The 17,739-nt window shown below is 42.9% G+C and overlaps 1 protein-coding gene and 1 long non-coding RNA gene across 2 annotated transcripts in view; one reads left to right on the forward strand and one right to left on the reverse strand.

The window, feature by feature from the left end:
* Positions 1-17,739, reverse strand: part of LOC147582771 (uncharacterized) — a 44,974-nt gene that overhangs the window by 20,928 nt on the left and 6,307 nt on the right. The window lies entirely within an intron of this gene.
* On the forward strand, positions 5,117-16,381 carry LOC147582772 (uncharacterized). The gene is made up of 3 exons (XM_086699883.1): positions 5,117-5,217; positions 6,999-7,141; positions 15,113-16,381. The coding sequence occupies exons 1-3, from the start codon at positions 5,117-5,119 to the stop codon at positions 16,357-16,359; spliced, it is 1,491 nt and encodes a 496-aa protein (XP_086556009.1). The 3' UTR covers positions 16,360-16,381.

A 17,739-nucleotide genomic window follows, 5' to 3' on the forward strand; every position in this document is an offset into this window, starting at 1 on the left:
CTACAGAGTAGCCATAAAGTTGGGGAAATGTGGATAAATATTTGATTTGTGACCATGTTATAAAATCAACTAACGCCTACACTTGACAAGGAAGAGGGAGATCACCCAATGTGAGCCTAACAGGATGATGGGCTACCCCTTTATGCCAGGATGGAGAGAAACTGGTTGGATTAATTTCCAAAGCTGGGTTGGAGGAGATTGCCACGTGAAATTGGGTGCACATTCTCCAGATCAGAAACTCTGATTACTTCTTCTGAGGGATGCTCAAGGCACAGGTTATCTTGTGAAAGTCAGAGACAAAAATCTGAAGTATGCACTCCATATACAAGCGGAGAGGCTGCTGAAACTTCTAGGCCAATGGTCCATGTCCAGTGCAGTTTTGGGAAGTACATGGAACTATACGCTGCTAATGAGGAATTAAGAGTTTGAATATATCACATAAGCCTTTGGATGTATCATGTGTTGTAATATCAAGCAACCATTGTATATATATGTATATATTTACCTGTATCCAGAATTTATGGCCACCATGTAGATGGATGGGAAGGAGTCAGCCTGAATAATTAGATCACGCTGATTTATTTTTGAGAGTGCATGCGCATGCACACACCAGGGAGGGGCAGAGGGATAGAGGGAGAATCCCAAGCAGGCTCTACACTCAGTGCGGAGCTGATGCAGGGGTTAATCCCATGACCCTGGAATCATGAGCTGAGCTGAAATCAAGAGTCAGATGGCCAACTGACTGAGCCACCCAGGTGCCCTGATCATGCTAGTTTAGGTCCAGAGCTGTAGGAGTTCAAAATATTGTATGGAGACCTACCACCTTTACAAGATGCTTGAACTCTTTTTGCTCAAAATTTTTTATTTACATATTGGGGCTAAAGCATATCTACATCAAAGCTTTAAATGGTCGTTTGAAGAGAGAAGTTAATGAGCAGCAGAGAAGAGAGATACAGAGACATAAATAGGTTATCAAAGCCAGGCACCTCCAAGATCATCCAGTAGGAATTCTCACGCTGAGATTTACATACCTGAAGGAATTTGTGGACCTATGCCTACAAGGAAAGGAAACCACAGGATTTACTGGATACATTTTCTTGGATGATCAACTTTATTTGAGGTCATATAATATACGCATTATTCTATGAAAATGTAAATATGGGGTAAGCTACAAAACCATCATACATTTTAAAATAAAACCTCACCTTTTTTTTTTTTAATTTTTTTTTCAATGTTTTTATTTATTTTTGGGACAGAGAGAGACAGAGCATGAACGGGGTAGGGGCAGAGAGAGAGGGAGACACAGAATCGGAAACAGGCTCCAGGCTCTGAGCCATCAGCCCAGAGCCTGACGCGGGGCTCGAACTCACGGACCGCGAGATCGTGACCTGGCTGAAGTCGGACGCTTAACCGACTGCGCCACCCAGGCGCCCCAAAACCTCACCTTTTTAACAAAAGACGACTGAAGCAATTCGACATCCACAGGCAAAAAGTAAATCTTCACCTAAGCCTCATACATCTACAAAAATTAACTCCAAATCAACGGATTTAAATGTAAAACTAGAAGTTTCAGGGGGAAAAAAACGCTGCAAGAGTTCTAGGCAGAGACTTCTTAGACGGGACACCAAAGCATGGTCCATAAAGGAAAAATTTATAAACTGGACATCAGAGTTAAAAACTTTTGCTCTGCAGAAGACCATGTGAAGAGGATGAAAGGACAAGCTACAGACTAAAATACTTGCAAACCAGATAGATTGCAAAAAGTTGATATTTGAAGTATATAAAAGCCTCTTGAAACTCAATAGTAAAAAATATATATATATATCCAGTTAGAAAGTAGGCAAAAGACGTGAACAGTCTTTGTGCTGAAAAGGATAAACAGATGGAAAACACACACATGAAAAGATGTTCACCATCACTAGCCATTAAGGAAATGCATATAAAACCACAATGAGCTGTCACTGCATACCTATCAGAATGGCCAAGATAAAAAATAGTTCCACCCCCAAATGCTGGCAAGGATGTGGGGAGACTGGATCCCACACTGCTTGTGGGAATGTAAAATGGTATAACCACTTTTGGCAGTTTTTGTTCCTTCCTTCCTTCCTTCCTTCCTTCCTTCCTTCCTTCCTTCCTTCCTGAGAAGGTGCATGTGCGAGAGAGCACGAGCAGGGGGAGGGGGAGAGGGAGAAAGAGAATCTTAAGCAGGCTCTACGCCCAGTGCAGAGCCCAACTCGGGGTTTGATCCCGTAACCCTGGGATCATGACCTGAGCCAAAATCAAGAGTTGCATGCTCAAACTACTGAGCCACCCAGGCACCCCTGGAAGTCTCTTATGATCAATTATCATACAACCCAGAAATTTCACTCCTGGGCATTTATCTTAGAAAAATAAAAACTTATATTCACCTAAGAACCTATATACTAATTTTCACGGTAGCTTTATTTGTAATAGCCCCAAACTCAGATGTCTTTCAGTTGGTGATTCCCTAAACCATGTGGTCCATCCATGCCATGGAATGCTACCCAGCAATGAGAAGAAGCAAATGCCAATACATATAACATGTTGGACGAGTCTCCAGGGAATTATGCTGAGTGATAAGAGCCAATTCCAAGCGTCATATACTCCAGGATTCCATTTATATAGCACTTTCGAAATTATAAAATTTTGGCAATGAAGATTAATGGTTCCCAGGTTTGGGAAGGGGGTGGGACGGAAGTGGGCGTGGTTATAAAAGGGCGACCCCAGAAATCCTGTAGTGGCGGATACACGACCCTGCACATGTAATGACCTTGTATAGGACACGCACAAGCACACTGGGGGAATCTGACAAAGAATGGAGAATTTTATCAACGTTAATATCCTGGCTTTGATACTATACTATCATTTTACAAGATGTTGCTATTGGGGAAAACCAGGCAAATGGCATATGGAACCTCTTTATTATTTCTTACAATGGTATGTGAATCTACAATGGTCTCAAAAATGTCAAAAAAAAAAAAAAAAAGTCAGACTCAAAAGAAAGTTTTTCCCTGCAGTCTCAGGTTACACCTGTAGTCAGAGATAAGTTTGCATCATCCTTACGATAAAAAAACGTGAAAGAGTCCAATGCCTTCAGTTTAAAAGATGACAAAACAGAGGCATATCAAGATTAAGCACCTACTCAAGCCCCTAAAACTTGTTACTATCAAGCAGCTCATCACAAGTTCTGCCTTTCTAGATTTATAACGGAGCATTTTGTGGCAAATGTCAAGCCCTCCAGCCCTGGATCCTAACAGCTTTGGGATATATCCCTTCCGGACCACAAATATCTGGCCACACGATCTTAGAAAACTAATGTTTGCATTTTTATAATAATTAATATGAGAACAATCGTACCTACACCAATGGGATTTCAAGATGCTGAAATAAAATAATTCATGCTAGTACAGAGGGCTGGTGGGAGATTTAAAAAAATTTTTTTTAATGTTTATTTATTTTTGACAGAAAGAGAGAGATAGAGCATGAGCAGGGAAGGGGCAGAGGACAGAGGGAGACACAGAATCCGAAGCAGGCTCCAGGCTCTGAGCTGTCAGCACAGAGCCCAACGTGGGGCTCGAACTCACAGACCGCGAGGTGGTGGGAGATTCTTGAAAGAATGTCTCTTCACTGATATGAAGTGCTAGACCCCGGAGCTGACGGCTTTGATTGAAAGACATAAAAGTTACAGCACCTGGTCTATGAGCAAAGCCTAGGACAAGAGAATATATATATATATATATATATATATATATATATATATATATATCCCTCAGAAGCACAAAATGGGAGATACTGTGGCCAGGTGCAAAGTCAGGCATCTGTACTGTGCCCCTCTGGAGGGTCGTGCCAAAGAGCCTAGCCCTTCAGCGTCAGACAGCTGAGGGGCTGAAGCCCAGGGGGGCCCCTCACTGCTAGGAGGCCTGGGGCAAATTGCCTCTTTCTCAAAATCATCCCTTTCCTCATCTCCAAAATACTAATAGAATAATTTCCGTTGAGGACGTCTATGTCGGTAAATGAGATCATGAGCATGGCAATGCTTAGTACCTGACAAGTTCTCAGGATCTCCCAGCAGCCCGTGACAACGCCCACGTGTGTGCAAAAATGCCACCACCTTGAGGATAATTCAGCTACTTGCTCAGCCACAAAAGATGATAGAACACATCTTCTATATTCATACCACTCTAAGGTAATCTCACATCTTCGTGTTTAACACAGGGTCTTCCGAAATGATCAATCAAGAAATTAAGTTCTCTGATTCCAAATTTCACGTATGCTCTCGCTCCCCGTCCTCATGTTTGGACTCAGAGGTAAGCGTTCCCCTGCGTGGAGGTTAAATGGGAGGCAAAGGAACAGGGGACTGGGTCTCAGGTCTGGTGCTGTCCTCTGGGCCCAGCTGGCTTCCGTGTGGGGCATCTTACCCTGCTTGGGCTTCTGTCCTGCTGCCGTGTGTGGTCACCCTGGCCTTTGGGTGGAAGCGAGCATCTCCACCTGGCATGCTCTTTCATGGCCTCTGCTCCAGACATCTGCACTCTGTGCCCATCTCGTCCCAACCCTGGCCCTCTGCCTCTGGCTCCTACATCAGTTTCCACTGCTGCTCTAACAAAGCGTCACAAACACAGAGTACAGCTTGACACAACACAAATTGATTACCTTACAGTTCTGGAGGCCAGACGTCCAAAATGGGTCTCACGGGGCTAAAATCGAGCTACTGGCAAGACTGCGTTCCTTCTGGAGGCTCGAGGGAGGACCCATTTCCCCATCTCTTCTAGCATCTAGAGGTTGCTTGCCCTTCCTTAACTCTTGATCCCCCTCTCATCAGCTGATGCCCCTGCCTCCTTATTATAAGGGCCCTTTTGATTACATCAGGCCCACCTGGACATTCTAGGATACTCTCCCCATCTCAGGAACCTTAACTTAATCACACCTGTGAAGTCCCTTTGCTATGTAAGGTAACATAGTCACAGGTTTTGGGAATTAGGATGTGATCCTCTTGGGGTGCTGGTGGTGGGGTCATTATTCTGCCTACCATACCCTCCCATCATTCACAACCCCTGCTGGGGCAAAAAGCACCTACCGCATGCCCCCCAAGTCACCGATGGGCCAAGGGAAAGAGGAGGTGCCTTTTTACACCATCACCCCACTGAAGGCACCTCACTGCTTCTTCTCCGTGCAGCTGCTTCACATAGAGGGCATCAGGTGAGATCCCCCCCATCTCAAAGCTTTAAGTGGGAAGTGTGTCACAGCCCTTCTGTGGTGTGTGTTGTATGACATCATGATTGGGGTACACAGTAGGCACGAACAAAGAGCACTTGGGAATTTTCAGCCTAGACCTTGACCAGACACTCCTGTGTTCCCTGCTCCTTCTTATTCATACTATAGTTGGGGCCATTAGGACTGAGAGCCCTGTGGGCAGTTACTGGCCTTGATTGGCAAATGAGAAGTTTCTGGGTGCGATGACCCGGGCTCTACATAAGCAGGCTCAGGTGCGTGCCGGGCTTGCTGACCGTGTTGGAGCTGACCTCTCCGAGGAGGGTGAGTTCATGCTCTGTTCCACTGGGACGTAGAGGGAGCTTTGTTCAGGGTAGATCTGGAAAGCAGAGCTACACATTTTGGAACATGGGGGGAGGCCCCATGTGCCCCCAAATCGCAGCTGCTGCAGCATCACGTGTGGGCTCCTTGTGGGGCCCTTGTAGGGGAGCCTGCAGGTCAAGGTTGGGAGGCTGTTGTGTATTCCTGTTTTCCTCTGTGTGGTTGAGTTGGTAGTGATTTGGGGTGGGGATGGAGGTTGGGGTGCCTGGCTTCACATGCTTCTGCCCTCGATTTGAAGGTGTGGCTTCCCAGGAGTCTGCTTTCTCCCAAGAGGAGGAGGAGGAAGAAAGAAAAATGGCTCTTTCGTTTCTCAAGGTGATATCACAGGTGAATCGCTTTCTTCTGATTTCCTTCCTAAAATACGAATTTACAGGGCCTGAAAACATTTTGCTGCTTGGGCTGTAAGGGAGAATCTGTTCCAGGCCTCGACCCTACCTTCTGCTGGTTTTGTGGCAATCTTGGGCGCTCCTTGGCTTGTAGACTCCTCTCCCGAATCTCCGTTTTTCTCTTTACATCACATTCTCCCCACGTCTCATCATGCAGTGTCCCTCTGTGCATGTCTGTCTCTGGGTCCAAATCTCCCCTTTATAAGTCCCATTGGAGTAAGGCCCACCCTAATCTCATTTTAACTTGATTACTTCTGTGAAAGCCCTATTTTCAAGTGAGGACACATGCTGAGGTACCAGGGATTAGGACTTTAATGTAACTTTCTGGGGGGACCTGTTAGGAATCCGAAATAGGCAGACACAAAAACTTATCAAAACTTATTTCTTCTGGGAGAGAAGTTTCTTTTTGTCTTGTGGTTACTGGTCATTCAGCTTTTCAAATTCAAATTGATAAATTTGTATCTGCCTTCATTTTCGAAGGACCTCTTTACTGGGTATATAAATCTAGGGGGTGTCTGGGTGGCTCAGTCGGTTAAGTGTCTGACTCTTGGTTTTGGCTCAAGTTATGATCTCATGGTTTCATGAGTTCGTGCCCCATGTCGAGCTCGGGTCTGACAGTGCAGAGCCTGCTTGGGATTCTTTGTCTCCCTCTCTCTGTGTCCCTCCCTCACTTGAGCTCTTTCTCTCACTCTCCAAATAAGCAAATAAACTTAAAAAAAAAAAAAAAAAAAACCAGAAACTCTAGGTGCATGGCCTCCACTAAATGCTCAGTCACGCTGTTCTCCCTGAACACTGGAATAGTCTGGAATCCTACCTTCTAACCCAAGAAAGTAGGATTAGTTAGTGACCTCCAAGAGTTCTGTCGGACTCTGTATCCCAAGAGCTGTTCTCACAAGTCTGGTCCTGTACAGGCACATTTTCAATGTCCACCAAGGGCCTGAGGGAAATTCTTATACAGGTGTTTAGGGCTCCCCCTCCAGCATCCTGCCCTCCACACCCCAGCTGTGTTGGAAGGAAGCTCCAAACTCTGATATCCTCTCCCACCATCCAGCAAGATCCCAGCTTGGGTTCTATGTTCCTGCACTGTGACCCTAGCAGTGCCATCCAAGAGAATGCCAGGATCATGCGCTTTTCTTCTGTCAAAGGTCACAGCCTTGGATATGTCACTTTCTAGAGTGTAAGAATAGTGACTTGCTTATTTATCTAGCTTTTTAGTTCTTTCACGGCAAGGGGGCAACTCCCAGCAGCTACTCCATCATGGCAGAACCAAAGGGGTCTGTTCACTCAAAGGACAAATTGACTTCATTTCTGCAGGTGCCCCACGGTATCTCAGCTCCTGTAATTGTAAATCTTTATCAATCGACACTGCATGACATTTAACAAGTGATTGTATTCATCAGGATTCTCCAACAGGAGATATACAGGACTTCTTATAAGGACTCATGTGATTATAAAGTCTGAGAAGTCCCTAGATCTGTAGTTGGCGAGCTGGAGACCCAGGAGGGCTGATGGTGTAGTTCAGCCCCAGCAAGAAAGACTGGGAATCAGGAAAGTCGACGGTGTAAGTGCCAGTCAGAAATCTGGCAGGCTTGAGACTTCAGCACATACACCAAAGATATTTCTTTAGCTGTTCCTTTTTCATGAGGATGGGTGATTCTTTCCTCCCCAAACTCTACAAGGGCAAAGTATATTTTTTACAGTTTCTGCTTTCCATTACCGCTTTCGGCCACACATTCTTACCTATCCTTTTTTCTTTCTTAATGTTTATTTTGAGAGAGAGAAGGAGGATGAGTGGGGGAGGGTCAGAGAGAGGGAGTAGAGAGAATCCCAAGCAGGCTTCATGCTGTCGGCACAGAGCCCAATGCGGGGCTCCATCTCACAAACCCTGGGATCATGACCTGAGCCGAAATCAAGCGTTGGATGCCTCACTGACTGAGCCACCCAGGTGTCCCCTTATCTATCCTTATATGCTGTCACCCTCTTATGTCCAACTTGAAAACTACCAAGAGGCACACGGAAGCTTGCATACATATAAAGCATAAACTGTTATTTCAGGAGTCTGTGAAATTTAGAGATGTGGCTGTGATCTTTTCTCCGGACCAGTGGGCTTATCTGAGCCCTGAAGAGAGACAGTTGTATAAGGATGTGATGCTGGATAACTGTGATTACCTTGTGTCTTTGGGTAAGGAGATCTTTCCCTGCTGGTTTAAAACTGCCTGTGGTGGAATCTTTCCTTCTGTGTGAATATCTCAAAGCCCCTGAGAATGCTTGACTGAATTTCAACTTGATCTCCTTCAGCAAAGGACTGGAGCCCTGTGATGCTAGGAAAGGACATTTTCATCTAGTGATGACCCAAGCTTCACATTCTCCACCATCTTCCAAACCATCACACTTGCCTTAAGAACCATGCTTCTCGGGCTACTGCGTGCCTCAGAAACAGCTGGGGAACTGTTATAAATGTAGATGGTCCTTTTTTTTTTTAATGTTTATTTTTGAGAGAGGCGGGGCAGGACAGGAGATCTCAAGCAGGCCCTGTGCCGACAGCAGACACCCCAAAGCAGGACTCAAACTCTCGACCCTCAAGATCATGAGTTGAGCTGAAGTTGGACGCATAACTGACTGAGCCACTCAGGTGCCCCTGAGTGGTACTTTTTTAAAAAAGAAAAACAATAATACTTTGGAGGTTGCTGGGAGATTTTTAGGGTGGTAAGGAGATACATTATTACCGAAAAGTGTGGGTCTAAATTCTGTAATGACCACAGCATGATCAAGGTCATTGGTTTCTCTTAGGACACTGGACTTACAAGGCGGAAGTCATATCCTCTTTGAAGCAAGGGAAAGACCTCTTGATGGTAGAGAGAGAAGTGACCGGTGCTCCGTGCCCAGGTAACTGACAAGCACCAAGCAGGTGGAAACTGTTCTAGCTTATATCCCAACTAGTTGGTCAGAGTAACCTGGACCTTTGAAGTGACAGAAGAGCTCCCCACAGGCTTCCAAAGAACTCTTATTTTTCCCCTGCATGTTTCTTACTCTCCCTGGACTCGTTTTATTATACCCCTAGTCTCAGGACATTAAATGGCATGCTGGTAAAATCCTGAGGCTAAAATTACCATGTGAAGAGCTAGAAGTATGAATAGCTGAACTGGTCAAATAACTGATCAGTAATTAGAATGAATGAATGCCTTAGCTCAGAAAAGTGTCCTGAAAAGCCTTTTTTTCCCCCAAGAAAGCGTTCTGGAGAGGGATTTTTTTTTAATCTCTAGATTAAGCTAATAGGTTAATCAGATGAACCATCCCCAGAAAAACAATCCAATTCGCCATCTAATGGAGAGCAAGGACACCCCCATCACCAACAGAAAGTAGAAACTGCCGGAATGCAAGTTCACTAGGGATTTAAGAGAAATGTGTTTAAGTTTCAGGGCACAATACAGAAGGCAGACTCCTGAAAGTCCGGGGATAGAAAGTTAAAAGCTGGAACAGATGATGATCTGGCTTGGGACATTATTAGATCCAAAGAGTGGAATAAAATCCCAAAATGCATATAAGCTGTAATAGGCATTTTGGGAAGAGGGTGTGGAACCCAGGAAGAAATTCAAAGCTTTTGTAAGGTTGTTCACAAGAATTCCAAGTAACACTGGGCCTTCTTAATCTTTTTTTTTTTAATTTTTTTAATGTTTATTTATTTTTGAGAGAAAGAGACACAGTGTGAGGGGGAGAGGGACAGAGAGAGAGGGAGACACAGAATTGGAAGCAGGCTCCAGGCTCCGAGCTGTCAGCACAGAGCCCGATGCGGGGCTCGAACTCACGAACCATGAGATCATGACCCGAGCTGAAGTCGGACGCTCAACCGACTGAGCCACCCAGGTGCCCCCTTCTTATTCTTTAAAAACTTCCTGACCTGGCCCAAACACCTTTCTCACGCCAAGCTCGTTCATCTATTCAGAGGGGTCCTCTCTGGACTTTCTCATTATTCCATTAGTGTTTTGCCTTTCTTCCTTACCTTCTCATTCTTTTGCGCTGCTGCATACTTTTCTATCAAGTTGTAGTCACTTTTAGATTTCCTACAGTATTTTTTCCTCCTCTCTTCAGACTTGTGGTTTTAGAAAACAAACCTGTTTGCTTTCACCACTTACACACACACCAATTTGAGTATTACAGTTTAGACAGTATGGCTGGCAGTGAGGTGGTGGGCAGACTGGCAATCATGTAAGGAGAATTCAGTCAGATTCTTCAGTTGATAGCTAATGATCACTGTCGCTCTATTCGAGAATCCCCCATTATTTTATATTCCCTTCCTCTGTAGTCCAGTCTGGTTCTCTCTACCCACAGCCAGTCTGATGTATTTCCTATGTTACCTATGCACATATCAGATATAAAATACTGTTTCATATATGAGTGCATTTTAATTTACATGACGTGTTGTGAAAAGTGTCCTCTCTTATCTTTCCATTTCTATTTCTGAGATCTTTACATGTCGTATGTGTGTGCAGGTAGTGTGTGTACCTCTATATACCTACCTATATGCCTTATTTTGTAGTGCAATATACTGTTTAAAAAAATTTTTTTTTAATGTTTATTTACTTTTGAGAGACACAGCATGAGCGGGAGGAGGGACAGAGACAGGGAGACAGAGAATCCCAAACAGGCTCCAGGCTCTGAGCTGTCAGCACAGAGCCCGACGCGGGGCTTGAACTAACGAGCCATGAGATCGTGACCTGAGCCGAAGTCACTTAACCAACTGAGCCACCCAGGTGCCCCTGGTGTTATTACCTTATGGGTATCGAGTCACCCAGGTACCCCTTCCCTTACTCGCCTTCTTATGGCTGTAGAATCTGTAGTTAGGTCACCACTTTCATTCCTGATGTTGGTAATTTGTGTCTTCCTTTTTTCCCTGATCGGTCTGGCTAGGTTTATCACTTTTCTGGATCATCTTTTTGTTCCACTGTTTTTGTCTGCATTGGTTTCTTCTTTTCTAGGTCACTGATTTCTTCTTTTTTATGTCCTTTTTTTTTCTGCTTACTTTGGTTTAATTTGCTCCTATAAAAAAAAATTTTAAAGCGGAAGCTGAAGTCCTTGATTTGAGACCTTTCTTCTTCCTAATACAGACACTTAGTGCTATGAATTTTACCCAAATACTGCTTTGGTAGCATCTCACAAATTCTTACATATTGTGTCTTCATTTTCCTTCAGTTAAAATACTTGTTCTCTTTTCATTTCTTGTTTACATAATTAGAAGTATATTAGTTTGAAAATATTGAGGGATTTTGCAGGGATTTTTCTAAATTTTAAATTCTGTTAGAGTGAGAGAGCCTACCTTGCATTACTTGAATCCTCTTGAGTTAAGACTTGTTTTATGGCCAGAATGTGGTCCAATTTGGGAAATGTTTCCTTGTGCGCTTGAGAAGTGTATGCTGTGGTTGATGTTCCATAAACAGCAATTAGATCTAGTTGCTTGATAGTGCTGTTCAAACCTATCATATATTTGCTGATACTCTGCTTACTTCTTTAATCAATTACTGAGAAAAGGATATTGAGATCTCTAACTAGAATTGTGAGGTCTATTTCTCTGTCATGTATTTTGAAGCTCTGTGGTGCATGAACTTCAAGGTTGCTATGCTACTGATCACTTTATTACTATGGAATACTTTTATTCCTGGAAATATTTATTGCTCGGAGATTTGTTTTGTCTACTACTAGTATAACTAGCCACTCAAGCTTTCTTTTGACTGGTAACAGGGTGGACATATTTTCCATCCTTTTCCTTTTAACCTAATTGTGTCTTTAAATACTTAGTGAGTTTCTTTACAGAATACATAATTTGGCGTTGTTTATTCAATCTTGATAATCTCTACCTTCTTAATTGGAATATTTATACCAGTAGTTCTCAGTGTGTGTGTGTGTGTGTGTGTGTGTGTAGGGGATTTTGTCCCCTTAGGATATCTGCCAGTGTCTGGGGACCTTTCTGGTGGTCACAGCTGGGGATGGGAGTGTGCTGCTGGCATTTAGGGGGCAGAGGCCAGAAATGCTATTAAATATCCTATGTGCACAAGGCAGTCTGTACAACAAAGAATTATCTGGTACAAATTGTCAATAATGCCCTGACTGAGAAACCTAGTTTATTACCATTTACATTTAATATGATTATTGATATGGTTAGGTTTGAACACATCTTGTTATTGATTTGTCACATCTGTTCTTTATTCCCCTTTGTCTCCTTTATGGCCCTCTTTTGAGTCGACTATCTTTTTAGAATTCTACTTTATCTTCTTTGTTGGCTTATTAGCTATAACTCTTTATGTTCGTGATTGTATTAAGGTTTGGGATATATCATCTTTCATACACCAGTTCTTCCATTTCTCTCCACCTGGCCTTTATGCTGTTGCCACACATTTACTTTTCCATCTGTTACAAGCCCCACAACACACTGTTGTTTGTGTTGAATCAGCCAATACTTTTTTTTTTTTATGTTTGTTTATTTTAGAGAGAGAGAGAAAGAGAGAGAGCAAGCAGGGGAGGGGCAGAGAGAGACACACACACACACAGAATTCAAAGCAGGCCCCAGGCTCCAAGCTGTCGGCACAGACCCAACCCAGGGCTTGAACTCACAAACCAGGAGATCATGCCCTGAGCCGAAGCCGGATGCTTAACTGACTGAGACACCCAGTGCCCCAATACTCTTTTAAAGAGCCTTAGGTAATTTTTAAAACCTTACATATTTACCATGTAGTTACAATTTTTGATATTCTTTGTTCCTTTGTATAGAGCCAAATTTCCACCTGGTAGCCTTTTTCTTTTGCCTTAAAATTTTTAAAAATTTAAATCTTTTACATTTGCTTGTAGTATAGTTCTGCTGGAAATCTTTCAACTTCTGTATTTCTGAATTTTTTTTTTTGCCCCCTTTTTTTTTTCTTATGTTTAATTTTGAGAGGAAGAGACAGAGAGCAAGAAAGGTAGGGGCAGAGAGAGAGAGAGAGAGAGAGAGAGAGAGACAGAATCCAAAGCAGGTTTCAGGCGCTCAGCTGTCAGCACAGAGCCCATTGTGGGGCTCCAACCCATGGACCGCAAGATCATGATCTGAGCCGAAGTCAGATGCTTAACCAACTCAGCCACCCAGACACCCTGGCCTTCATTTTTGAAAGTTTTTTGCTGGGCGCAAGAATTCGGCTTGGTAGGGTGTTTTTTGTTTGTTTTCAGGATACTAAAATTTTTGCTCTACTCCCTTTTTATTGTTTCGCCTGTAGTGTTTCCAGTGGGAAATCTGATGTCCTTCATCATCCTGATCTTTGTTCAATGTGCAGAATGTATTTTTTATTCTTTTTTCAAAAAAGTTTTCTCTTTATTGCTGATCTTGAACAATCTGATCATCATGTGCCTTGGTGTCTCTCCACGTTTCTCAAGTTTGGATCTCTGGGGCTCCTTGAATGTGTGGGTTTATAGTTTTCATTGTGTTGGGAAAGTTTTTGGTCTATTCCCTCAAATATTTTTTTTTTCTGGTCCTTCCTTCTTTCTCCTCTCTTCCAGCTGCCCATGTACTCAGCCATGTGAAGTTGGTAAATCCTCTCACCTTTTTTTTTTTTTTTCTTTTCTTTCCTCTCGAGGACTTCTATTAATGGATGGTGATCCTTCTCTTTTAGTCCTTCTATTCCAGCTTCCGAGTTCTTCCGCCCTTTTCCTCAAGTTCTCCAACCAGGATCTCCATGTTCCTGCTTTGTCTTTGCATAATTTTGCCATAAATGTGAACTATTAAGTTTATTTAAACCTTATACCTTCAAACCAGTTATTTCTACTTTGTTCTTTTTTTTTTTTTTTTCAACGTTTATTTATTTTTGGGACAGAGAGAGACAGAGCATGAACGGGGGAGGGGCAGAGAGAGAGGGAGACACAGAATCGGAAACAGGCTCCAGGCTCCGAGCCATCAGCCCAGAGCCTGATGCAGGGCTCGAACTCACGGACCGCGAGATCGTGACCTGGCTGAAGTCGGACGCTTAACCGACTGCGCCACCCAGGTGCCCCTACTTTGTTCTTTTTAATTCTCACCTGATCCTGTCTTACGTTATAATGACCTTTATCTTTTAGAAAATATTACTCCTGTCTGTTTTAAACTATTCCTCGGTACCCATCCATTTTCACTTCAGTACCTCTCAAGATCTAGAATGAGGAAGATCACAGAAACCCATGCTAGCTCACCATCTTGGCACTGTAAAATTTTTTATATTTATTAATCTATATAAAACTTTCTGTGTTCTGCAGAAATGCTCAAAATGATATTTTTCCCTAGCAATTAACCAATTTTAATTTAGGTTTCTTTATCACAAAAGCTAGAACTTCTAGCCCCACACTCTGACAAAAAAGTTAAGTTTAACAGCGGGTCATCAAGATACTAGAAAATGATGTGCTTGTGCATCATAAAGCTTGAGTGTAGTGTGTGTATCAGAATTTGGGACTCCCTCTCATTTTGAAGAATCTACGCCTAGAATTCATTTCAAAAAAATTTTACAAGGACGGATATATAAGATGTGCTTGGTGTTCTTTGAAGTAACAAAAATACAACTCAACTACCCAAGTAGAGCACTGGCCCAATCAATATTGACTCTGCCCTACAGTAAAATATATAAAATCTACATCATACACCAGTAAAATTAAGAAGCCAGGTTTATATCTATTCATATAAAGACCCCCAATTTTATCGTTTAATGGAAAATATTTAAAGTATAATCACTTTTACAAATTGCTGTATCTATATGGCAGAGCTATTTTAAAGAATCTTAATGAAAATTAACCTTTACTCCCCGCTAGAATTTCATGTGATTCTTTTTAGATTCTTTAAGCTTTGGTGATTTGGTATTTAAAATTTTAACTACTTGCCTTTTTTTTTTTTTTTTTTTTTTTTACACGGTCACCAATGTAAGTATTTCAAGTTTACAGAAATCTTTCACGGGCCACCTGTTGGTCGTTTAAATTATTCTTCTACTTGGAGAATGGGTCTCTCCCTCCTCCCACCTCTCTGAAGTCCCCAGTCACTGAGCCGTTCCCTCCCCGTACCCCGCTTACTAATGATCTTGATGTTTGTGGCAGTGCCTGAATTTAATTCGGCTTCCCTATTGTTCTCCCGACAGCATGTCAGCCAGCACTGGCCAGTTATCATGCCCTTAGTGAATCTGTGACTAGCATCAGACCGAGCTGTCACCATGCGAAATATCAAAAGTTCTGTACTTTCGTCCAGCCTTATGACTGTGAGGGCTGCGGCATGGCGTTCAGCCACCTCTCCCATCTTACTGGACATCGGAGAATTCACACGGTACAGAAAGCCCACAAACCGGGCCAAAACGCAAAGGCCTTCAGACATCCCTCATCCTTTACAACGCTTCAAAGACTCTCTATTCTGGATAAGCACTTGGAGTGTAACCAGTGCGGAAAAACCTTTAACAGGACTTCCAAGTTTATTCAGCACCAGGATGCGCACAGCAGTCTGAAGCCCTACAAGTGCGGTGTGTGTCAAAAGGCCTTCAGGTTTCTCTCCTCCTTTAACGTTCACCACAGGCTTCACGTCGGCAAGAGACCAAACCTGATCCTCCACCAAAAACCTCATTCTCAAAAGAAACTCTTTGCCTGCAAGTCTTGTGGAAGGGCCTTTGACAGTTTCGCAGAAAAAATGCAGCACCAAAAAATTCACGTGAGAAAGCAATGCTACACGTGTAACTATTGCAAAAAGGACTTCAGCCCATACTCACAGTTTGTCCTCCATCAGAGAGTTCATACCGGAGAGAGACCCTACAAATGTAATGACTGTGACAAGTCCTACAAGAGCAGCTCCAATCTTAAAAAACATCAGAAAATTCACACTGGAGAGAAGTCCTTTTCATGTGACAACTGTGAAAAGGCCTTTACGCAGCTCATCGATCTGCAGCGTCATCAACACGTTCACACTGGAGAGAAACAGTACATCTGTAGCAGTTGTAAAAAGACCTTTGTCCGTTTCTCAGACCTAACTCAACATCAAAGAAGTCATACTGGAGAGAGGCCATACAAGTGTAATGTTTGTGACAAAACCTTTAAGTATCAGTCAAGCGTCATTAAACATCAGAAAACTCATTCTGAAGAGCGACCCTTTACGTGTCCTGAATGCCCAAAGACCTTTCGCTTCTGCTCAGATTTTAACCGGCATAAAAACATTCATACCAAAGAAAAACTCTATAAATGTAGTGAATGTCAAAAGGTCTTTAACAATAACTCAAATCTTAACAAACACATGAAAATCCATACTGGAGAGAAACCTTTTGTATGTAACCAATGTGGAAAAGCTTTTAGCTTAAACTCCAAACTTACTCGACATCAGAAAACTCATGATAAAAAGAAACCCTGAACAGCTGTAAGAGGCAGAGAGGCCTTTCGAAAGCACTTACGCTTGGGTTCAATTCCCAATTCTAGCAAAAGAGGTCAATGTGGAAAAAGGTTTTTGCTCAAAGCCTTTTGTGTAAAACATCAGAGAAACAGAAATATGTGTATGTTGAAGAGACGGAGATGGGATTAGAAATGTACTCTATATATTGCATTGACTGGATTTTTTTTTTTGAGCAAAAATGGCTGCACATGTTCACCAGAAACAGGAAATTGTAGAAGGCTTCTCCTATCATGAAAAGTAGGCTAGGAGGTGGCTAGAAGGGTGAAGCGAAAAGAATGGTGGTTTTGTTGCTTGTTCATAATCTATTTTCACTGGATGAATAAAAAGCCTATTTTTAATGGAGCCAGCTCTCTAAAGATGTAAACTTTTGTAGGGAGATGATCCAACCTGAATCTAAGCATAAATAAGGGGGCAGGGGAGGGGAAAGCCTTCCCTTTGGAATTAGAACTATCAAAAAAGAAGAAACTTTGCCAATGGACCATGAAAAAGGAAAAGCTGATCGTGATTTAAATTTGTTTTTTTAGTGTTGATTCATTTTTGGGAGACTGAGAGATCATGACCAGGGGAGGGGCAGAGAGAGAGGGAGATCCAGAATTCAAAGTAGGCTCCAGGCTCTTGAGTTGTCAGCACAGAGCCCAAAACGGGGCTTGAACTCACGGACTGTGAGATCATGATCTGAGCTGAAGTCGGATGCTTAACAGACTGAGCCACCCGGGCACCCAAGCTGATCATGATTTGAAGGCTAAAAAGCTAAGAGTGGACATAAGAAATCTAAAGGTTGGGGGCGTAATGGCTTCTCCCTCTAGTCAAAGCAGATATAACTCTGGAACATCCAGCCTCCCTGAGTAGTTACACACTGCTTCGATGTATCTAGAGAACCAAAAGAGATGGACGAATGGCAACAATTCTAGTTAGATTCAGGACACAGAGTATCTATTACTTGCCTTGTAATTTGAAGTAAGTTGATTTCCTGTATGCTTTAATGAATAAATACTAAGTCTTCTAGTTATGTGCTAACACGGGTGTATGATGCTGAATCCATTCGGGCCTTGGGTCAGAAATCTAATTATACTTCCCTGAATCGGTTCCCATCATTACTGGTAGCAACTTCGCGCTGTTCAGCCAGGTGGGACAGGTGTGGCCTAACAAGTCTGTTTAGCGACTGGCCTCGATCCACAGAAAGTGACAGGAAGACCGCATCCTGTTTCTTCTTTGTTATTCCCATGTCTTTCTGCTTTCCTAGATGTTACAGTGGCTGGCACAGAGCTAAATTGTGTAATCCCCAGACGTGGCCCCCTCCTCGTCTTATTCCTTATGTGTTTATCTCTAAGAAAATTGTGT

This window comes from Puma concolor, chromosome A3, assembly GCF_028749965.1.
Source record: "Puma concolor isolate L17-30 chromosome A3, mPumCon1.1.hap2, whole genome shotgun sequence".
Taxonomy (NCBI): Eukaryota; Metazoa; Chordata; class Mammalia; order Carnivora; family Felidae; genus Puma; species Puma concolor.

Bases quoted from the DNA above. Each gene is read 5' to 3' on its own strand.
- LOC147582772 (XM_086699883.1), top strand. From the start codon at position 5,117: ATGGGCCAAGGGAAAGAGGAGGTGCCTTTTTACACCATCACCCCACTG. The intron at 5,218-6,998 runs GTGAGATCCCCC...TCCACACCCCAG, and splicing joins CTTCACATAGAGGGCATCAG to CTGTGTTGGAAGGAAGCTCC. The intron at 7,142-15,112 runs GTCACAGCCTTG...TTCTCCCGACAG, and splicing joins GCGCTTTTCTTCTGTCAAAG to CATGTCAGCCAGCACTGGCC.